The sequence below is a fragment of the Otolemur garnettii genome, unplaced genomic scaffold (assembly GCF_000181295.1).
Source record: "Otolemur garnettii isolate 467f Iridium unplaced genomic scaffold, OtoGar3 scaffold00099, whole genome shotgun sequence".
Classification (NCBI taxonomy): domain Eukaryota; kingdom Metazoa; phylum Chordata; class Mammalia; order Primates; family Galagidae; genus Otolemur; species Otolemur garnettii.
The window spans coordinates 4,150,636-4,174,344 of NW_003852494.1; the positions used below are offsets into that span (position 1 = coordinate 4,150,636).

General features: G+C 43.6%; 1 protein-coding gene across 3 annotated transcripts in view; it reads left to right on the forward strand.

Annotated features, from left to right (window-relative positions):
* The window catches only part of ATP6V0A2 (ATPase H+ transporting V0 subunit a2), a 44,168-nt gene that overhangs the window by 19,298 nt on the left and 1,161 nt on the right, over window positions 1-23,709 (forward strand). For 2 of the 3 annotated variants that reach the window (XM_003796030.3, XM_023516864.1), the window contains 12 exons: window positions 1,934-2,027; window positions 3,023-3,235; window positions 10,185-10,335; window positions 10,599-10,735; window positions 11,017-11,204; window positions 11,292-11,382; window positions 12,367-12,485; window positions 13,345-13,555; window positions 16,347-16,466; window positions 18,806-18,925; window positions 20,963-21,080; window positions 23,192-23,363. In XM_003796030.3, the coding sequence (XP_003796078.1) occupies window positions 1,934-2,027; window positions 3,023-3,235; window positions 10,185-10,335; window positions 10,599-10,735; window positions 11,017-11,204; window positions 11,292-11,382; window positions 12,367-12,485; window positions 13,345-13,555; window positions 16,347-16,466; window positions 18,806-18,925; window positions 20,963-21,080; window positions 23,192-23,363 (1,734 nt within the window). The remainder of the gene's footprint in view (window positions 1-1,933; window positions 2,028-3,022; window positions 3,236-10,184; window positions 10,336-10,598; window positions 10,736-11,016; window positions 11,205-11,291; window positions 11,383-12,366; window positions 12,486-13,344; window positions 13,556-16,346; window positions 16,467-18,805; window positions 18,926-20,962; window positions 21,081-23,191; window positions 23,364-23,709) is intronic. The other variant, XM_023516865.1, reaches the window with a different exon arrangement.

Sequence of the window (23,709 nt, forward strand, 5' to 3'; positions counted from 1 at the left end):
AAATATTTAATAACCTCTAGTTTTCCTTAAATAGTCCCTTTGTAGTCAAAAGGATAGAAATAGGATGAGCACAAAAGCTGCTAGTTTTTGTTATGATTTCTTTGCTTTGATACCAAATTCTTTTTATTTTATTTTATTTTCTTGAGACAGAGTCTCACTATGTCACCCTGGGCAGAGTGCCAGCTGTGGTGTCACAGTTCATAACAACCTCAACCTCTTGGGCTTAAGTATTCTCTTGCCTCAGCCTCCCAAGTAGCTGGTACTACAGGTGCCTGCCACAACCCTCGGCTGTTTTTTTGATTGTGGTTGTTGTTTGGCAGGCCCAAGCTGGATTCGAACCTGCCAGCTCTGGTGTATGTGGCTGGTGCCCTAGCTGCTGAGCTACAGACGCCAAGCCAAAGCTAACTTTTTAAACATTTAATTTGTTATCGCTCTTGCCAGTGCTTGCTTGCTTTATTTATTTATTTATTTTTGAGACAGAGTCTTACTCTCACATCCTAGAGTGCCATGGCCATAGCCCACAGCAACCTCAAACTCTTGGGCTCAAGAGATCTTCTTGCCTCAGCCTTCCAAGTAGCTGGGACTCCAGGTGCCCACAACAACACCTAGCTACTTTTTTTTTTAGTAGAGACAGGGTCTCTCTTTTGCTCAGGCTGGTCTTGAACTCCTGATCTCAAGCAATCTACCCGCCTTGGCCTCCCAGATAGCTGAAATTACAGGTGTGAGCCATTGTGCTTTTTGTTTCTGAGACACAGTCTCACTATGTCACCCTTGGTAGAGTGCCATGGTGTCACAGGTCACAGCAACCTCAAACTCTTGGGCTTAAGCGATTCTTTTGCCTTAGCCTCCCAAGTAGCTGGGACTACAGGTGCCCACCACAACACCTGGCTGTATATTTTGGTTGTAGTTGTCATTGTTGTTTGGCAGGCCTGGCTTGGGCTCTAACCCACCACCTTTGGTGTATGTGGCTCGTGCCCTAGCTGCTGAGCTATAGGTGCTGAGCCTTTTTTTTTCGAGACAGAGTCTCACTGTGTTGCCCTGAGTTGAGTGCTGTGGCGTCATAGTTTACAGCAACCTCCAACTCCTGAGCTTAAGTGATTCTCTTCAGCCTCCCAGGTAGCTGGGACTATAGGCGCCTGCCACAATGCCCTGTTATTTTTTGTTGCAGTTGTCGTTGTTTAGCAGGCCAGGTCAGGTTCGAACCTGCCAGCCTTGGTGTATGTGGCTGGCACTGTAACCATTGTGCTACGGGCGCCAAGCCAAAAACCTTTTATTTTAATAGATGTTTGTTTTACTGTAGATTAAGATATGTACATAGCTGAACCAGCCCATGATTTCAAAGATATAGTTTCCTTAGGCTCAGGGTAGAGAGTAGGCATTTTACTTTTCAGAGTCAGAACTTAAAGAAAAGTAAAAACATGTATTACCATAGGAAGGTGACATGGAAATGACTGCAGTTTGGTGGCTTGACAGTTCCCTGTGCAGTCCGGGGTGGTGAGCGGCCCCTGGGAAAACAGTGGGGACCACAGAAGCTGTCAAAATCAATTGCTGGGAAGCCAGAGCTCTTTTCTCCCTTGCTTTTCTTGTGTGTGTGTGTGTGTGTGTGTGTGTGTGGTCTTTGTTTCTGTGTTTTAAACCTATTTAATGATTCTCAGCCCAAGGATATTGTTGGATTTCAGAAAGGTAGAATTGGGAACATGCTGCCAGGAGCTGTTGGGGGTAGGAGTAGAATTGGGATCTGAGAGCAAGTTTGCTCAATTTGTATAATTCAGCAGAAGTCTGTTAGAGTGTCTTGTGCAAGGCCTGACCACGGGCAGATGCCTGTGTCTGCACCTTTTTCCCCCAGAGGGCTGCCAGGAGATGTGCCTAGTGGGGTGGATGGTTCTAGTTCTAGCCCTGACAGATACAAGACATGTTCACTTCTGTCTTCCAGTTACCACTGCCACGTGTACCCCTATCCACACACAGCCGAGGAGAGAGCAGAGATCCAGGAGGGGCTGAACACTCGGATCCAGGATCTTTATACTGTGAGTAAGCTGGAGATCAGTGCCTCCTTACTTGAGACATTTACAGATCCATTTTCTTTTCTTTTTTTTGAGACAGAATCTCACTTTTTCACCCTCAGTAGAGCACCATGGTATCACAGCTCGCAGCAACCTCAAACTCCTGGGGTCAAGCAATTCTCCTGCCTCAGCCTCCTAAGTAGTTGGGACTACAGGTGCCCACCATAATACCTGGCTATGTTTAGAGAGAAGGTCTTACTCTTACTCAGGCTGGTCTCTGAACTTGTGAACTCAATTGACCCATCTCAGCCATTTTCTTTTTAAATCTGGATAATTTTAGATGTAGGCAAATCCAGATGTTCCAGTGAGATTGCAGCGTTGCTTCCTTCCCTTAAAGTTTTACTTTAGCAGCCTATTAGAATCCTGATAGTGATGATGGGACTTTTAAGAAAGGATTTTCTGGTCATCTTTGATATGTTGGATTGTAGTTTTTGATCTCAAAAGGTGAGAAAGCCTGTGAGAAACGGTAGGTGCTGTGTTATTTTACCTGTACAATTCACTTTTAGCTTCTCTTGCTGTTAGTGAGGGTTCTTGGTGGCAGGTGGCAAGAAGTAGACTGACTCATTTAAGCAGAAGGGGATGGGATGGGTACTAGTGGCTCACAGGGTGATAGGAAACTGGGCCAAAGTTGGGAATGGATAGGAATCCAGGGGGCCCAAGTAGGCCATCCTGTTGCCACAATGACAGTGACATCTAACCTCTTCCTGTGCCCTTGGGGTCATGTTCTCTGGAGGTGACCTTCCTAAAGAGGGCATATGCTTGGCTGACCTTAGATTTTCTGCCCACTCCCAGTGATGCTGGGGGCGGGGAGGGGAAGCTCCCTTAACTGCCACCAGGCTAGACAGATGCCTGGAACAGTTCTCCATCGGTGGGAAGAAATTCCCCTAAAGGAAATCAGGGGCCAGGTGGACAACTGAAGAATGCCTACTAAGCTGCAAGCCCATGTGTGTTTTATCCAGGTGCTTCACAAAACCGAGGACTATTTAAGGCAAGTGCTATGTAAAGCCGCCGAGTCTGTCTACACCCGCGTCATCCAGGTGAAGAAAATGAAAGCCATTTACCACATGTTGAACATGTGCAGCATCGACGTGACTAACAAGTGCCTCATCGCCGAGGTCTGGTGTCCCGAAGCGAATCTGCAGGAGCTGCGCCGGGCGCTGGAGGAGGGCTCGGTAAGGCTGCCTTCCTCTCCTCGGCCAGGATCAAAAGGGAGACTGAGGAATCCCATAGACTCAGAGACATAAGGAAATGAGAATTTCACAGAGTAAGGAGAAGGCATTGTATTGACTGTTCTTTTGAACTGAAATTATGGTGAGCTGTCGTTCGAGGCTGTGTGGGTGTGCATATATTTTTAAATTACTCTTTTGAATAAGTAGTACATTCATGTGGTTTAAAAGTAAAAAGAAATGTAAAAAGTGTCAAAGACACAGTGAGATGGCTTTACCCCATAGCCTTATTGGTCCATTTCTTCTACTCAAATATAACCATGACTTCTGTTCTGTTCTACCGTTGCGTTTCTTAATCATAGAGAAGCAGCCGTGAGTAGACATTCTTTTTCTTCACAAAAGGTGTGCTATTCATACTATTATTTTTACTTATAAAACTTCCCCATTTTGTATGACTAACATTCTGTTGTATGTACATAGTCTGGTTTATTTAACTAGTTCTCTGGTCATTTAGGTAGTTTCTAATTGTAAATACCACTGTGGTAAGTTCACTTGACCTGGAGTGTCTCATATACAGTCTATCTTTATCTGCAGGGGAAAATCCCAGAAATGGAACTGTTGGATGAATTCCGATAGATATTGCCAGCTATTGCAGTTTCCTTATTTTGAATGAAGCCGAATACCTTTTTTGTATGTTTAAGAGCCTTTTGGATTTTCTTCTTTTCCCAGTGCTGTTTGTCTGTATCTTTACCCATTTTCTATTGGGTTGTGGGTCTGTCTCTTACCAATTTCTCTTAACTCCTTGTCTGTGATAGGAGCAGGAATATTTTCTAGTTTGTCACTGTCTTTTAACTTCTGAGGTTCCTGTTTGTTTTGGTCATGTAGAAATTTTTTGTTAAATGTAGTTGAACTTACCCATCTTTGCTCTTAGTGCCTCTGGATTTGGAATCACAGGCTTTTCCCACTAAAGACTGTGGCTATAAAGTAATTCTCCCATGTTCCTGTGAGGTTTTTCCTACATTGAACTCAGTTCTGTTTTTTTTTAGACAGAGTCTTATTTTGTCACCCTCAGTAGAGAGCTGTGGCATCATAGCTCACAGCAACCTCAAACTCTTGGATTCAAGCAATCCTCTTGCCTCAGCCTCCCAAGTAGCTAGGACTACAGACACCTGTCACAGTGCCCAGCTGGTTTATTCTTTTTTTAGAGACCATGTCTCACTCTTGCTTAGGTTGGTCTCAAACGCCTGAGCTCAAGCGATCCACCCACCTTGGCCTCTCGGAGTTTATAGGCGTGAGCCACCATGCCCAGCCTCCTACTTAGTTCTTGAGCAGGAAAAGAACAGTTTCACATATTTTAAGTAACAGTTAAGGAATCACTTTTCTTTTCTTTTTTTTTTGAGACAGAGTCTCATTATGTTGCTCTAAGTAGAATGCTGTGGTGTCATAGCTCACAGAAATCTCAAACTCTTGGACTTTTGGCAACTCTCTTGCCTCAGCCTTCAAAGTAGCTGGGACTACAGGCTCCTGCCACAACACCCAGTTATGTCATTGTTGTTTAGCGGGCCCAGGCCAGGTTCGAACCCACCAGCCTCGGTGTCTGTGGCAGGTGCCCTAACCACTCAACTGCAGGCACTGAGCCAGGAATCACTTTCATATGAGGTTTTTTATTGTTACATAATTTTGTGATTATGCAAATATAGTGGTTCAAATGTAACATTTGTACATTATGGTTCAAATGTAACACACCCAGTACTGAGAAGGTAATATGTAAATACCATTTTGTTTTGAGCCATCTATTTAAAAGATAAATCTAGATGATTCTTATTTATTGAAGTATCATCAGTTTTGGGGGACCGGACTAACACACTTGTTACATGTGGTGTGTGCATGGGTGTATGCATGTCTGTGCTGCTTGGTAACTTTTAAGATTTCTGTATTTGATTCAGATATAGTCCTAGCTGCTGCGGCCGCCATCTGCACACATACACTCTGGGAGTCTCTAGAGAGCTCCTGATGAGGGTGTCCGTGGCCATCTGTCCACCTCCCTCTGTGTAGCTATTCTTCACTCCATTTGTGCTGTCTGACTCAGCTGGTTTTCCCACTGAGTGCTTAGCACCCGTTTCACTGTATCCTGTGCCCAGAGTTTTCCCTCCTCTCTTTCATTATATTCTTTCTTATCTCTTAGGTTGTTTTTATTTCTCTTTATCTTTTTAATTTTCTTGAAAAAGGGCTGGATTTTGGCTGTGCACAATGGCTCACGCCTATAATCCGAATACTTTAGAAGGCTGAGGCAGGAGGATTGCTTGAGGCCAGAAGTTCTAGACTAGCCTGGGAAACATAGCAAGACCCTGTCTCTAGAAATAATTAAACAAAAATTAGGTGTGGTGGTGTTCTTCCGTAGTCCCAGCTACTTGGGAGGCTGAGGCAGGAGGAGGCTTAACTCTCTTAAACTCAGGAGTTTGAGGCTGTCGTGAGCTATGATAGGGCCACTGTGCTCCAGCCTGGGTGACAGAGTGAGACCCCATCTGAGAAAAGAGCCGGTCATGGTGACTCCTGCCTGTAATCACTCTAGGAGGGCCAAGGCATGTGGATTGCCTGAACTCACAGGTTCAAGACCAGCCTGAGCAAGTGCGAGACCCCATCTCTAAAAAAAAAAAAAAAAAAAAAACAAAATAGCCAGATGCTATGGCGGACACCTGTAGTCCCAGTTATTTGGGAGGCTGAAACAAAGAAAATTGCTTGAACCCTAAGAGTTTGAGGTTAATGTGAGCTATGATACCATGGCATTCTACTGAAGGCAACAAAGTGAGACTCTGTTTCAAACAACAATAACAACAACTACAACAAAAAAAAACAAACAAAAAGAGAAGAAAAAATATGTAGCTTTTCTAGATATAACCTGGCAATTAAAACATTTTCTAGTGTTAATGCAGATCAGGTCATCACTCTGTTTCACAAGTACCTCTGGATTCTTTGGCTTTTCACAGTTGCCTTGGTGGGTTGGTTCATGTTGGGAGCATATATTTTTGCTGCCAGCAAGGTCAGATGTGAAGGGCACACAGAGGCAGAGCATGCAGAACCTGTAACAGGCTGTGCCGTGCTGAAGTTGGGAATCTGCTCGTAGCCCGCAGACACACTGCCAGTTCCTGTGTTGATGACTTGTCATTTGGCTGTGTGAAGCTGTGTCCTAGAAATTCCTTGGGGTTCATGGGAACAGTAGTCCCTGAATTCTCACCAACAGGTCACTGTATCTGGCTATTGCCTTCATAGATGGAAGGTAGAAAAAAAAATTTCTAGAAATAAGATTCTTGGCTCATTTTGAGTATCTTAAACATGTCATTATTCTATTTTGCTCTGGTACTATATTGCTGACAAAAAGGGCTGATGTTAATCTAATCTTCTTATAAATTTCCCAGAGTTCCCTCCAGAACAGTTAATCTAATTTTTTCTAAGTTCTGTGTTGTGGGTGGTTTTTTTTTGGCCTAGATGCTCAAGGGAATTTTTTCTTTTTCTTTGAAGATCAATAATTATACTACAATATGTCTTGAAGTTGTCCTGGGTTGGTATTCTCAGATACACAGCATGTTCTTTTAATGATAGTCTTTTGTTTTTTTTTTTTTTTTTTAATTTCAGAAGAGTTCCCTGGGTTATAGGATTTAGTGTTTGTTGTACTCTCACTTTGGTTTCTTTTTTAGGACTTCCAGTTATCTTTAATTTGAACCTTTTTGCTGATCTTTTTTTGAGACGGAGCCTCAAGCTGTCCCCCTGGGTAGAGTGCCGTGGCATCACAGCTCACAGCAACCTCCAACTCCTGGGCTCAAGTGAGTCTCCTGTCTCCGTCTCCCAAGTAGCTGGGACCACAGGTGCCCACCACAACGCCCAGCCATTTTTTGGTTGCAGCCGTCATTGTTGTTTGGCGGGCCTGGGCTGGATTCAAACCCGCCAGCTCAGGTGTACGTGGCTGGCGCCTTAGCCGCTTGAGCCACAGGTGCTGAGCGGCTGATCTTTAATACTCGTCACTTTCTCTTGAGTCCTTTTTGTCTTTCTTTTCTTTCCAATTTGCAGAAGTTTCCTTCTGTTTTTCTTGTGGCATTATGAGGGGAGGGTTCTTCACTTTTGCATTCCTTCCAGTTCAGTTCGGTTTCATTTCTGAAATACGTTTTTCTTTTTTCTTAATTTTTTACTGAGTTTTCTTTTTACCTCATTTCTGTGTCTTCCTAATTCTAATTTGTGATAGTTTTTCCTATCTTGCATTATTTCCTTAATAATTCTTTTAGCTCATTTTGAAATAGTAAGAATTTTCGTCTATCTCGTGGGCAGTCTTTCTGGTGTGTTCTTTTTGTCCATAGGGATGTCATTCTGCTCCTTAAACTTTTTTCTTATAACTTTGTGTAAGATTGGGCCTCCATCCAGCTCTTACTTATAAATGAAATTAGCTTTCTGGAACTTGTTTAAAGTACTCTAGGAACTTTAAGAGGAGGCAGATTCTAGATAACTTTCCTAATTCACAGAGACGTTTTTCTTGTCATATTTTCATGTACTGATAAAAACCTATCAGTTCCTGGACCCGAGATTTCCAGAGATTTTGTCTGTCTCTTTTATCTGAACCTTCTGTTTCCTTTTCTCTTTTGTTCCTGTCCTGCTTAGTTTTGTTTTTACTTCTTGGTGTGAGCCCCTTTCTAGGCAGGCCTTGTCTGTGCCCTGAGTTCATAGAGCCTGGGCTGCCTGGACCTCTTAGACTTCACTTGCTGTGGTCCCCATGCACCCACCACTCTTGGACTGGACAAAAATCTTCCCAGTATCGGCTGTTTTACTTGGGTTAGTGTAACCTGCTTTTCAGGGAATATTTTTGGCAGTGCTGGGCTATTTGTTTCTCAGGTCTCTCAGAGCTTCCTTCATCCTCTGGCTTGGTCTCGTAGCTGTCAGTGGTTGTCCTCCTCTTGGATTTTGAGATCTGTAGGACATAGTTTTCCTATAAATGTTGTCTATGGGTTTTGGTTTTGCTGTCCAGTTGCATCATCTGCTTGAGAGGGGACTCAGAGACATTTAAAGTTATGCTATCACTGGGAGTTTTCCTAGAATCCTTTTATGTGTGTGTGTGTGTGTTTGATGACATTTTCCCCCTTTTTAGAGACATTCATTTTGTCACCCAGGCTGGAGTGCAGTGGCCTGATCATAGCCCACTGCAACCTTGAACTCCTGGGCTCAAACTGTCCTCCCCCCTCAGCCTCCTGAGTAGTTGGGACTATAGGCTGTACACAATGCTATTTGTAATTTTTTTTTTTTTTTTTTGAGACAGAGTCTCACTATGTTGCCCTAGGTAGAATACCATGGCGGCACAGCTCACAGCAACCTCAAACTCTTAGGCTCAAGTGGCCTCAGCCTCCCAAGAAGCTGGGACTACAGGCACTCGCCACAATGCCCAGCTCTTTTTTTGTTGTAGTTGTCATTGTTGTTTGGCAGACCTGGGCCAGGTTTGAACCCACCAGCGTTGGTGTATGTGGCCAGTGCCATAACCACTGAGCTACAGGTGCCGAGCCCATTTGTAATTTTTTTTTTTTGAGACAGAGTCTCAAGCTGTTACTCTGGGTGGAGTGCTGTGGCATCACAGCTCACAGCAGCCTCCAGCTCTTGGGCTTAGGTGATTCTTTTGCCTCAGCCTTCTGAGCAGCTGGGACTACAGGTGCCTGCCATAACGCCCAACTATTTTTTGTTGTTGTTGTTGCAGTTTGGCTGGGGCTGGGTTTGAACCCACCACCCTTGGTATATGGGGCCGGTGCCCTACTCACTGAGCCACAGGTGCTGCCCCCATTTCTAATTTTTTTATGAGGGAGTGTTGCTGTGTTGCCCATGTTGGTCTCAAACTCCTGGCCTCAAGTGATCCTCCCTTCTTGGTCTCCCAGAGTGCTGGGATTATAGGCCTAAGCCATCATGCCTGGCCTTATTGTGTGTGGTTTTTTTTTTTTTGGCCGGGGCTGGGCTTGAACCCTCTACCTCTGCCCTATGGGGCCGGCGCCCTACTCCTTTGAGCCACTGTTGCCTCCCCCTTACTGTGTGTTTTAAGAAATATAATTTGAGTTAAAAATTTACTTTTCTGGCTTGGCGCCTATAGCTCAACCGGCTAAGGCGCCAGCCACGTACACCTAAGGTGGCGGGTTCGAATCCCCAGCCCGGACCCGCCAAAACAACGACGGCTGCAACCAAAAAATAGCCGGGCGTTGTGGCGGGCACCTGTGGTCCCAGCTACTTTGGAGGCGGAGGCAGGAGACTTGCTTGAGCCCAGGAGTTGGAGGTTGCTGTGAGCTGTAATGCCACAGCACTCTACCCAGGGGGACAGCTTGAGGCTCTGTCTCAAAAAAAAAAAAAAAAAAAAAAATTTACTTTTCTGAAAATAAGATCTTAGTTTATTTTAAGAGTTTTTTTCCATTATAAATCAATATATATTTCAGAAGAATTATAAACACTGAAGGCAAAAATTTTAAATAATAAATATGATTTAGTCATACTACTATAATTGATGTTGACATTTTGGTTTATTCTTGTCTTTTTCTTCATCTTTTTATTAGGACATTTTGTAGTTGCTTCTAATGTTCTCTTTCCTTTTCCACCAATTCTAGGAGATGAAAACTGTCAGTTTTCTGCTGGTGGCTCCTCCTTCCACACCTGCGTGCCTCTCATTGTCCAGCCCAGCCCCACATGATCATGTCCTATCCTCTCAGCTCTGCTCCTGTTCTTCCTTCTGTGTGACCACAGTCTACAGCCCCCAAGTGCTATCCTCCCCAATTCCCCCTAGCTCCTCACTCTTTCACGGAAGGACTTTTCCTCCTGGGGTGATTGATATTCCACCACGCACAGAGCTGTGCCCAAAGCAGAGAGCCTATATTCGATGAATACCAGTCAGTAATTTTTTTTCCCAGATAGTAAATTTGTTTTTTTTTTTCTTTTTATGTGAAAGAGAGAGAGCGGTGCTGCAATCCCCTCATTTATGAACATAATCCCAACAAAAGAAACACCCCCAACTCTAATCCGCACCAACAAATTCACCGAGGGGTTCCAGAACATCGTGGATGCCTATGGCGTCGGGTGCTACAGGGAAGTGAACCCAGGTTGGAATCTGATTTTGTAAATCCTTGTATCTCATGTTGTGTTGCTGCATTTTCTCACTCTGAGAATGTAATAGACGTTTGGAAAAATAGGCTCACTGCTACTTTTTGGTCATCTTATTTAGTATGGAGTTTTACATGTAACCTCTCAAGTCTCTCTTGGGAAGCCTAGACAGAGTCAAGATGATTATAGTGTATTTGAATTAAGTCAGATTTCCCATATTTGCTGTACATCGGAACTCTCTTTCCCTTCCTTTTCCCTGCAGCTCTCTTCACCATCATCACTTTCCCGTTCTTATTTGCTGTGATGTTTGGAGACTTTGGACACGGTTTTGTGATGTTCTTATTCGCCCTCTTGATGGTGTTAAATGAAAATCATCCCAGACTAAATCAGTCTCAGGAGGTAAAAATAGAAACACTCTGGCCCATAATTTCTGCTTGGGCAACTTAGTAGTGACCAGAAGAGAGGTGGCTCTTAGCTGCATGGGCTGTAGCTGCGCTGCCAGAGAGGCAGAGGCCCGTCAGCTTGCCCATCGGGGTTGTCCGTTATGGGGGTTGTTTTCTGAGAAAGCCCTGAGAGGGCTTTGTTTTTTAACGGGCTGAGGATGTGGCCAGGCTGATTGCTGTCACATGACCACACCTCTCAGCAATCATATCTTGGTCATCACGCTTTGCTCCCCACAGATCCTGAGAATGTTCTTTAACGGGCGCTACATCCTCCTGCTCATGGGGCTGTTCTCAGTGTACACTGGCCTCATCTATAACGACTGCTTCTCCAAGTCGGTGAACCTGTTTGGCTCTGGGTGGAACGTGTCTGCCATGTTCAGCTCCAGCCACAGCCCATCAGAGCACAAGAAAATGGTGCTGTGGAAGTAAGTGTCCTGTTACCTGATCATGTTTGGGTACAGAAAACATTTTTCTGAGATCCCCCTCAATCCTCACTCTATTCTCTGTTACAGTGACAGCACAGTAAGGCACAGCAGGGTTCTGCAGTTGGACCCAAGTGTGCCCGGGGTGTTCCGGGGCCCTTATCCTTTTGGCATTGACCCGGTGAGTGCTCTGCCCTGCCCTGGTCTCCAGTTGGTCTGGGGTGCCCCCTAGTTTTAGGTGCCCAAATGTCCTTTAGATGTTTATTTAGGGTTCACATGTGCTAACCAGAGGGGAGGTGCTTGGGTTACTTAGTGAGTGGCTCCTTGTGCTCTGACACCTTGGCTGTCATCAGCTCAGATGGGCCACTTGCTGCGCTTTTACTTTTATAATTTATACTTTTTCACAATTAAACTTTACTGCAAAATATACATACATGACAGTGTGTAGCATATGTGTGGTGTAAACATGTTATAACACGTGTACTTGTACAACCTCTACCCTGTAAGAGGGGCTGTCATCCAGGACCTTCTCTGCAGGCCCCAGCTCAGATCTTCGGCTCTGCAAATGTTGTGACTCTGTGTCTTGCTTTCCTTTTTGGCATTGCTTCCTGAGCATGTATCCCCGAATGCTGTGCTGTTCCATTTGGCATTCTTTGAGCTTTATATTGAGAAAATTGTTTTTTAACTGTCTGTGACTCTGTTTGGCAAAATCAATGGTTCTCAGATTGAAAGCATCAAGAGAGGCTCAGCGCCTGTGGCTCAAGTGGTTAAGGTGCTAGCCACATACACCCAAGGTGGCGGGTTCAAATCCAGCCCGGGCCTGCCAAACAACAACGGCTGCAACCAAAAAATAGCCGGGCGTTGTGGCGGGCGCCTGTGGTCCCAGCTACTTGGGAGGCTGAGACAGGAGACTCGCTTGAGCCCAGGAGTTGGAGGTTGCTGTGAGCAGTGAAGCCATGGCATTCTACCCAGGGGACAGCTTGAGGCTCTGTCTCAAAAAAAAAAAAAAAAAAAAAAAGAAAGAAAGAAACCATCAAGAGAGAAATCTGAGTGTTGTTTTCTTTTTAAATTTAGAACCACCTCTCAATTTAAGACAAGACCTTTCTTGAGAGTTACCTGTTGAAGGAAGTTAAAAGATTTTTGTTTTGTTTTATTTGGTCTTTAGATTTGGAACTTGGCCAGAAATCGCCTCACTTTTCTAAACTCTTTCAAAATGAAGATGTCTGTGATCTTAGGAATCATTCATATGACTTTTGGTGTCATTCTGGGAATATTTAACCATTTGTAAGTACAGATGTTTTGAAAGCAATATTTATGGGCCAAGTTTAGCATTTCTTAAACTTTGCTTTCTGCTGTATGTAGACTGTATTTTTTAAGGGTAGCCAGTGTGGTAGTGTCCTACCTTATTCTGTATTATTCTGTTTTGATTATTTAGACTTTTTTGCAGTTTCAGTGATTCATTCATTCATTAAGCAAATATTTACTGAACACATACGTGACAAGTGCTGTTCTAGGCACGAGGGATTCAGCAGTAGGGAAGGCAGAAAAAAGTTTTTGCCCTCATGGAACTTACATTTAAGTTGGAGAGACACTTAACACATAAACTTATATATATTGCCAGAAGTGGTTTTTGTCATATTGTTTTATTTTACAAGTAAGAAAACATTTTGTTTTCACTTTGTTTATTAGAGCTAGTCTATTAAGTATAGGGTCTCTAACTAGACCTCTCATTTTCCTCTCAGAACATAATTTATGTAGTTTAATGTTATAGCTTTAAGTCTTAATATAACTGGAAACTTGAAAAACTTTTACAGTAATTTAAGATACAGCATTTTGGAGCCAGATTCACTAATAATTTGTAGCTTTGCTTTGAAGAAATAAATGTTTCTGAATAAAAGAATTGAGGAAGAAAGCTTGAGTGGGGTTTGAGCGCAAAAGCATTAGTCACTTTTGCTGTCCTCACATCTCTTGTTCTTTGTGGATGTATCTGGAATGCTAGTATGAGTCATCACAAGACAAATGATATTAACGTGAACTGGCTTCAAATTTTTTTAGTCACAAAGAATTGAAGATTAATTTAATTTATTCTTTTTAACTTAGGCTGATCTTGTTCGTGGGCTGATTGATGTATTCTTTTTTCTAGGCATTTCAGGAAGAAGTTCAATATTTATTTGGTTTCCATCCCAGAACTTCTGTTCATGCTCTGCATCTTTGGATACCTTATATTTATGATTGTCTATAAGTGGCTGGTTTTTTCATCAGAAAACTCCAGAAATGCTCCTAGCATTCTGATTGAATTTATTAATATGTTTTTATTTCCAGCTAGTGAAACAAATGGCCTTTACACAGGCCAGGTGAGTAATCTTTTATACTCTCATGAACTTAACAGATGTTCTCCTGATAGCCTTTTATTCTGATCAGTAGAAGGAGGGAAGGTGATTTCTGTGGGCCTCCCCGGAAGGTAGGAAGTGTTCTGTTTTTGTGTGTTATCACAGAGGATGCTGTTCTGGCTCGACTGCTGTGCTGGAGCTCTGGGCAGGCTGGCTGACCAGAATTTCTGCTACTCAGTAGTATCTCCATTTAGAATGAGCACCTGGACCACAGCACATGGGCCCTGTCCAAAAATGGCTTGCCTATGCTTGTATGTTTTGTGATGTCAGACTCTTAGGGCTCACTGTTCTGCATGGAGTCTCAGCTCTGCCATTTCCTCAAGGTGGAACTTTGAACATATTACTTAAGTGCCCTGTGCCTCAGTTTCCCCATCTGCAAAATGGGAGTAAAAATAGGACCCAGTTCATAGTATAAAGCTAATATGTCCAAAGTGCTTTAAAGAGTGCTTAGCATGTACTAGAGCTAATCAATAAATACCAGCATTTTCTGTAGCTTTACTTTGTCTTATTTTGAGGGTCCTTCTGCTGTGTTAAGTGCCCTAGCTTCTTCCCAAGGATGGTGTTGAAAATACTGCTTTCGACACAGGCTGGTGTCTGTGAGGATATGTGGGGGATCCCTCTTGAGAATTAGTGTCTGAACCTGTGGTTCTCCTGAGCCATGTTTTTTGTTTTTAATCTTACTCCTATTTTGTTTTTCTTTTTTCTTTTCTTTTTTTTTTTTGAGACAGAGCCTCAAGCTATCACCCTGGGTAGAGTGCCATGGCTTCACTGCTCACAGCAACCTCCAACTCCTGGGCTCAAGCGCGTCTCCTGCCTCAGCCTCCCAAGTAGCTGGGAACACAGGCGCCTGCCACAACGCCTGGCTATTTTTTTTGGTCGCAGCCATTATTGTTGTTTGGCGGGTCCGGGCTGGATTCGAACCCGCCACCTTAGGTGTATGTGGCTGGCACCTTAGCCACTTGAGCCACAAGCGCCGAGCCTCCTGTTTTGTTTTTCACATCTTACTGGCTGCTACAGAGGAACAGCTTCACAAACAGATGTGAAGCTTGTTTATAGAACTTTGGGCTTTGGTAAAGAGCTGTGTGTTTGTGTTCTTTTTGAACTTTTCAAGTTTTAACTTTTGTTTCTCTTTTTCCTGTTCATGTTTTTTAAAAAATTGTATTTTATCATTATTTTATTGAAACTTTTTAGAATCACATGGATATTATAGATAAATGCATGGGAGATCAGTGGGGCATAAGTGCTGTGGTCAGAAAGAGCACTGAGAGGGAAGTACCCTTATTTAGCACCTATTGCATACTGAAAAATGTGTTTTCCTTGATTAATCTTAATTTTCATAGCAGCTCATGAGGTAGGTGGTGTCATCCCAGCAGTGATGATGGTGGCTTGGGGCAGGCTTGTCAGTCCCCAGCTAGTAGGGTCGGGATGTTAACCCTTGTTTGTTTGGCTCCTCTGATGTGGTTCTCCCTGTAGCCCCCACTCTCTTCCCATTTCAAGGTGTGAATTACATTGATCGTGCATAGAAAACATAACCTCAAACCTGAGTAACACACATGACTCAATTTGGAATGAGAGGGAAGCCACAGAGAGGGAGGAACATGGGGCAGCATCTGGGCCAGATCCTGTAAATTCACAGATACTATAGTGGCTGTGTGAGTGGAAATGTGTTTTGGTCTTATTTTTATTTATTTGGCTTTTTTGAGATAAGAGTCTCACTTTTTTGCCCTTGGTAGAGTGCTGTGACATCACAGCTCACAGCAACCTCAAACTCTTGGGCTCAAGCGATTTTCTTGCCTCAGTTTCCCAAGTAGCTGGGACTACAGGCGCCTGCCACAGTACCTGGCTACTTTTATAGACATCTCACTCTGTCTCAGGCTGGTCTTGAACTTGTGAGCTCAGGCAATCCTCCCACCTCAGCCTCCCAGAGTGCTAGGATTATAGGCATGAGCCAGTGTGCCCGGCCATGTTTTGTTCTTGAATCAGTTTTCAGTAACTATTTTAGTTTTGTTCTGAATGTTATTTCAGTATTTTTCATGTGTTGAGTACTATATACTCACAGGCCTTAGATACTCTTTATAATAAGTCAATAAAGAAACAGAACCAAGGATATAAAAAAGTATTTTTTTTTTTTTTTTTTTTTTTGAGACAGAGCCTCAAGCTGTCCCCCTGGGTAGAGTGCCGTGGCATTACAGCTTACAGCAACCTCCAACTCCTGGGCTCAAGCGAGTCTCTTGCCTCCGCCTCCCAAGAGGCTGGGACCACAGGCGCCCGCCACAACGCCCGGCTATTTTTTGGTTGCAGCCGTCATTGTTGTTTGGCGGGTCCGGGCTGGGGATTCGAACCTGCCACCTTAGGTGTACGTGGCTGGCGCCTTAGCCGGTTGAGCTATAGGCACCGAGCCATAAAAAAGTATTTTGATCATGTTTATATTTTGCCATTTTCAGTGTTTCCAGAAAATGATTATCTAGAGTTTGACGCTATTTAGAATTTTCTTAAAATTTCCTTACTAGTTTAAAACAAAAGAATATATGTACTTTACCCCTGTATCATTAATATTATTCGTCAGTTCTAGAATTCAGCTGTGAGTTTAGGAAAAAGAAAACAGTTCACGGGCACATATAATTTGGCTTACATGCATGTAATGTTCTCTGCATAGAGACATTCTGTTTGATCTTTACTACTCTATTCAGGTGCTACTGACGTTGTTGGCAAGCCTTTGCATTTTGATTGATTTTCTCCCCTTTTGCACTAACAGGAACATGTCCAGAAAGTATTGCTAGTTATCACAGCATTGTCTGTCCCTGTCCTCTTTTTGGGAAAGCCACTCTTTTTGTTATGGCTACACAATGGACGCAGCTGCTTTGGGGTAAGCCGGGTGAGTTTGAAGGCATGTTGTGTAAGTTGTGAGCAACATCTACTTTTAGTTGTTAAAAAGATTGGCGTAAAAACCACCTTTCAGAGGGTACCAGTCTCTGGGTTTAAAAGGCCAAACTTCCTTTATTTAGAACCTTGATGTTATCCCGTCCTGCCGAAGTGTAATGACAGGGCCTGCCGAGTCCTATGTGTGTGGCAGCAGGCCCAACCATTCTGAACTACAAGTCTGTTCTTTGACATTTAACTCAGTCCTTTGATCCAGCTTGCCATAATTAAAAAGTTTTTTCCATGTTCTTACCTCTTAATTTTTTCTTTAAAGTGTTTATTTAAATAATATAACTAGTTTATAGAAAATATAGAATATTAAGTTCCACCACTCAATTATAACCAGTTCCCACTTGCTGAATTTCAGACTATTCTTCTGTGTGTCTAGTATCTCATTTTCTTTCTTTCTTTTTGAGACAGAGCCTCAAGCTGTCCCCCTGGGTAGGGTGCTGTGGCATCACAGCTCACAGCAACCTCCAACTCCTGGGCTCAAGCAAGTTTCCTGCCTCAGCCTCCCAAATAGCTGGGACCACAGGCACCCATAACAACGCCCGGCTATTTTTTGGTTGCAGCCGTCATTATTGTTTTGACAGGCTTGGGCTGGATTGGAACCCACCACCTTAGGTGTATGTGGCTGGCACCTTAGCCACTTGAGCCACAGGCACAGAGCCTTTCTTTCTTTTTTTTTTTTTTTTTTTTACTTCTTCCTCCTATAGTGTTCTCTTGCCCCCCATGTAGTTGGGGTCACAAGGTCCGGCTGCTTTTTCTTGTTGTTGTTGTTGTAGAGACGGAGTCTCGGAGTCTCGCTCTAGCTCATTCTGCCTCATGCTGGTCTTCTGCTGGTCTTGAACTCGGCTGAGCTCATGCGATCCAACCTGCCTCAGCCTCCCACAGCGCTGGGACAATAGGCATGAGCCACCACGCCCAGCCCATTTTCTTTCTTTTTTAAAAAAATTAACATACATAACATAGAATTTGCCAGTTTAACCATTTTTAAGTGTATGATTCAGTGGCGTTCAGAACATTCACAATGTTATGTAACCATCACCACCCTCCATCTCCAATACTTTTCATCTTGCAGAACTGAAACTCTGTCCCAGTTAAACACTAAGTCCCTATTCCTTTCTCCTCCCAGCCCCTGGTGACCACCATTCCGCTTTCTGTCTCTGTTTGACTAGCTGCCTCTTATAGGTATTACAGAATCATGCAGTATTTGTCTCTGGTGTCTAGCTTCTTTCACTTGGCGTGATGTCTTTAAAGTTCATACATGTTACAGGATGTGCCAAAATCTCCTTTTCTGAAACTGAATACTATTCCACCGTATAGATCCACCACATTGTGTTTATTCATTCAGCCACTGATGGACACTTTGATTGTTTCCACCTTTTGGCTGTTGTGCAGCTTGTTGCGGCTATGAAGATGGTATATAAGTATCTCTTTGAGTCTCTGCTTTCAGTTCTTTTGAGTATATACCCAGAATTGGAATTGCTGGATCATATTATAATTGTATGTTTATTTTATTTATTTATTTATTTTTTGAGACAGTGTCTTACTATGTCACCCTTGGTAGAATGTGGTGGCATCACAGCTCACAGCAACCTCAAAATCTTTTGGGCTTAAGTGATTCTCTTGCCTCAGCTTTCCAAGTAGCTGGGACTACAGGTGCCCGCCACAACACTGGCTATTTTTTTGCTGTAGTTGTTGTTGTTTAGCTGGCCTGGGCTGGGTTCGAACCTGCCAGCCTGGGAGTATGTGGCTGGCACCCTATCCACTGACCTCTAAGCGCCACCGTAATTCTATGTTTAATTCTTGAGGAATGACCATACTGCTTTTTCACAGTGGCTGTGGCATTTAACGTTCCTACCCACAATGAATGCATGAGGGTTCCAGTGTCTCTGCACATCCTTCCAACACTTATCTTTATATGGTTTTTGGTAATAGCCATCCTAATGGGTATGATGTGCTTGTTTTCTTTTAAGAACTTCTTTATTCCCAAAGAGCTGAATCATTAAGAGCAGGAGTCCTCAAACTTTATAAACAGGGGGCCAGTTCACTGTCCCTCAGACTGTTGGAGGGCTGGACTATGGGCCGCAGGACAAGTTGGCTGCTAAGCAGGACAGACAGCAGAGGCAAAAACACCTGGCAGGCTGGATAAATGTCCTAGGCAGGCTGCATGTGGCCTGCAGGCCATAGTTTGAGGATGCCTGTTTAAGAGAAAAAAGGGGCTAAATAACTTTGGTTTTGTTACAAGCTTGTAGTTTTAAAGGCACTGACTGTACACTCTTTTTATTTTAGAGTGGCTACACACTTATAAGGAAAGATAGTGAGGAAGAAGTTTCTTTGCTGGGAAACCAAGACATAGAAGAGGGACATAACCCAATGGAAGATGGATGTAGAGAAATGAGATGTGAAGAGGTAATCTTTTCAGTTGCTATCAATAAACTTACGTAAGTAATGTAATCATCATGATAAAATGACAATAATTTTAAAATACAAAGCAACAGTTACTCAAAGCTTTCCAAATGCTGTTTTGGTTGTACAGTTGGTGTCATAATATAAGAGTTTGGGTTCTCATTTTTTTTTTTTTTTTTTTTTGAGACGGAGCCTCAAGCTATCCCCCTGGGTAGAGTGCCATGGCATCACACTCACAACAACCTCCAACTCCTGGGCTCAAGCGAGTCTCCTGCCTCAGCCTCCCAAGTAGCTGGGACCACAGGCGCCCGCCACAACGCCCGGCCATTTTTTGGTTGCAGCCATCATTGTTGTTTGGCGGGCCCGGGCTGGGGATTCGAACCCGCCACCTTAGGTGTATGTGGCTGGCACCTTAGCCGCTTGAGCCACAGGCGCCGAGCCTGGGTTCTCATTTTGTTGTTTTACTTTTACAATGGGATTTATACTGTTACCATTACAAGTTATGATTGAAATGACTTAAGGTACCATGAACATTACTTTCAAAAGATTTTTGTATAATACATTTTTTTTTTTTAAGAGATGGGATCTCACTCTTGCCCAGGCTGGTCTTGAACTCCTGAGTTCAAGCCATTGCCTGCCTCAGCCTCCCAGAGTGCTAGGACTACAGGTGTGAGCCACCTCTCCCAGTCATCAGTTGTTTTTTGACTCTGACAGGATCTCTCTCTGTTGCTCCAGCTAGAATGCAGTGTTATCATCATAGCTCACTATAACCTCAGACTCCCCAGTAAACGGGACTGTAGGTGCCTGCCACCATACTTGGCTAATATTTCTATTTTTTGTAAAGATGAGATCTCAGTCTTGCTTAGGTTGGTCTCTTAGGCTTAGGCTCCTGCCCTCAAGCAGTCCTCCTGTCTCAGCCTCCCAGAGTGCTAGAATTATGGATGCGGGCCACCACACAATTCCCAGAACTTTCTATAGTTGCAAGACATAGACTCGGTTTACTCTCATTTCAAAGGAAGAGCTCCTGGCTCATGTCAGGACAGAAGTAAAGTTGGTTTCAGAATGATTACAGTTTCTGAATCTCTAATTCTAAGAGGCCTTGGTTTGTTTTGTGGGTTTTTTTTTTTTTTTTTTTTGAGACGAAGTCGCACTCTGTCACCCTGCGTAGAATGCTGTGGTGTCATCATAGCTCACAGCAAACTCAAACTTTTGGGCTCAAGTGATCCTCTTGCCTCTGTTTTTCTATTATTATTTTTTTAAGTAGAAACAGGATCTTGCTCTTGCTCAGTCTGGTTTTGAACTCCTGAGCTCAAGCAGTTCACCCATCTTGGCCTGCCAGAGTGCTAGGATTACAGGTGTGAGCCACTGCACCCAGCCCAAACAAAATTTCTTAACAGTCAACATTTTGTAATTATCATGTAATTTAGTGTTTTAATGTGGGCCAATTAATATTTGGGCTTATAGAATGATAGAAAACCAGAAAGCACAGTTGGAAAGAGCACTGAAGTCTTCTTGCCTGGTGTTTTACAGCCTTTTCACTATCAGGGACTCCTTTTATTATCTTCCCTTCTTGGCTCTGTATTTAGAGTTCTTTTATCTATTAAGCTAGCCGAGTTATTAATAGCCTTTTACTCTCATTAGTAAACATCTATTTTATCACTATATGTTGCGTAATACTGACATCAGTTCAGGAGTACCACTGGGCCCTCTAAGGGTGTTGTCCTGGGCTGTGGCAATGCTGCCTCCTCTAGTCTAGCCCCTGAATTTATACAGGAGAAACTGAGGCAGGGGATGGAAGGGGGCGCTGGTGAGAGTGAGGAGCTGGGGTGTTGAGCTCTGTGGTTGTGGAACTGGAAGTGGTGGAGCTGTGAGCAGAATTTGATCTTGAGATTTCTGTTCCTTACCCTCTCGTGTGTTGTCACCAGTATTCCAGAAGGCAGTTCGTTCATTGTGATCTTGAAAGTGGAACATACTTAATGTGTGGAAGTATGAGTGTAAGGCAGTGAATCTGAGACATATTGTGTTCTCTCTGTCTCTCAGTTCAATTTTGGAGAGATACTAATGACCCAGGTCATTCATTCCATCGAGTACTGTCTTGGCTGCATCTCCAACACCGCCTCCTACCTGAGGCTCTGGGCCCTCAGTCTGGCTCATGCACGTAAGTTTTGGCTCAGACCTACGGTCCCTAGACTCTGTGCTGAGACACCCTCTCATGCCATGGTGAGCTCAGGGGAGACACTGGGGGGGTAATTTTTTTTTTGAGACAGAGTTTCACTTTGTCACCCTCGGTAGAGTGCTGTGGCATCACAGCTCACAACATCCTCTAACGCTTGGGCTCAAGCGATTCTCTTGCCTCAGCCTCCCAAGTAGTTGGGACTACAGGTGCCTACCACAGTGCCTGACTTTTTTAGAGATGGGGTCTTGCTCTTGCTCAAGCTGGTCTCAAACTCATGAGCTCAGGCAATCCACCTACCTGGGCCTCATAACTGCTGGGATTACAGGCATGAGTCACCACACCCGGCCACTGTGGGGATAATTTTAAGTTTTTCAGGGAAACAATACCATCTTTGAGTTATTGTGGGAACTTGTGCTATTAACTACTGAATACACAGATTGGGGTGCTGACAAAAATAATCACTGAGGCATGAGGGGCTTTGAGAACTAAGAAGACTTGGGAACCTCTGGGGTAAACACTTTGAATTTCTCTCTGCAGTTATTCTTACTGTTTTTGTTATTACTGCCATTTTACTCAGTCCTGCCTTACCAGGTGTGAATATTTATTTATTATAATCAAGTCTTAAAACAATGGTGATGAATAGTTTTGATTATAGGCATTCCATCTTTGCACAATCCAATAATGCACAAATTTTAGTTTTCACTGTTCAGTTAAACAACACCTGTTCTCCAATAGCACAGCTCAAATTTCATTTACCACAGTCTACTATCTGTGAGTACACGTGTAAAGGTACACACTTTGCTGCTTGTTCTTTAGTCTGCAGATCACGTAAGTGATGCTCTCTTCTTTCAAAGTGTTGGCATTTGGTGACCGTGCATCTGGTATTTGGCTCACAAGCGGACAGCAGAGAGTATGGTGGTGTCACCTTATTGTCTACTGGCAAAGCCATAGGACATTTTATAAAAATGGCTAATTGAAAGAGGAAATTGGCCAACAAAGATGAAAGTGCAGCAGAGACACCAAAAGTGATGACGCTTGAAGTGAAATTCAAAGAGAGCATCAGTGCAGTGATAGAACCGCCGACTTTGGGGATGCTAATGCCACTTCCATTCGGGAGGCTCCAGTTCTGCAGCCAGCTTGGGGCAGCCCAGCTTACTGATGCAAGTGAAGGGAAGGTGGTGGGAAGACGCTGATGGCCCAGAGGGATGCTCAGGGATGCTGAAGCTGCAAAGGGTAGAGTGTTGGACTAGATCCAAACTTAGCAAAGAATATGGCAATTGGGCACATGCTAGAAAAGACACATGCTATGTATCAGGTCACTCAACTTGCCAAGTTATTACAAGAAGAAGAAAGCAAGTATTGTTCAAACTACCTGTCATGAGGTTTTTTAAGAAAATGCCTTAATACTTAGTGCTTCTAATGTTTTAAAGATAGATTTAGTATTTTTCTTTTCATTTCCCTATAACCAACATTAAGAAAGTTTTAAAGTTCTATCAAAAATTCAAGGGCCACAGATCAATCATAATTTTTCCCACTCATTGGTTGATAAAAGATGCTGGGGGATGGGGTGATTGTGAGGTCACGTTCATGCTCCTGTACTACTGCACACAGCAAGGACGACCTGAACTTGTGAAAAATGCCAGAGGAGAGGGTTTTTTGTTTTTTTATTTTTTAATTACACTGATATTTTTAGAAGCATAGTGGAAGGTCTGGAATTTTGTGGCTGGGGGGGCCCCTGTGGTCCATTACCTCTATTTTGCAGAGGAGGTAACTGAAGCCAGTGAGGGTCAGTGTACTACTGACAGGGCAGAGTCAGGGCAGAGGGTTGGTGCGCTGCTGCCAGGTCCACTGCTGCTCTGGAACGGAGCTAATGCAACCCCAGTCAGGGTGAAGATCTGCTGTTAGTAGGAGGGCGTCTGATATTTCTGAAATGCCAAGTCTCCCTCAGTGTTCAAGACATTTAAACAGCTGGTTAACTTTACACGAGAGGCAGGTTCCATATGTGATATGATGTATGCATATTATTTTATGGGATAATAGTTCAGAGTTGAATGTAAGTGAAAGTGAGCTCTGCAAACTGAATTCCTTTCCAGAGTTATCTGACGTCCTGTGGGCCATGCTCATGCGTGTGGGCCTTCGTGTGGACACTACTTACGGGGTCCTGCTCCTGCTCCCAGTGATCGCCCTCTTTGCAATTTTAACAATTTTCATCCTTTTGATCATGGAAGGGCTTTCTGCATTTCTTCACGCCATACGTCTCCATTGGTGAGTTTGAAATTTAGCTTTTTTTTTTTTTTTTTTTTGAGACGGAGCCTCAAGCTATCCCCCCATGGTAGAGTGCCATGGCATCACGCTCACAGCAACCTCCAACTCCTGGGCTCAAGCGAGTCTCCTGCCTCAGCCTCCCAAGTAGCTGGGACTACAGGCGCCCACCACAACGCCCGGCCATTTTTTGGTTGCAGCCATTATTGTTGTTTGGCGGGCCCGGGCTGGGGATTCGAACCCGCCACCTTAGGTGTATGTGGCTGGCGCCTTAGCTGCTTGAGCCATAGGCGCTGAGCCGAAATTTAGCTTTTTAAATATTTTATATTAAAAAATATAACCCAGCTCA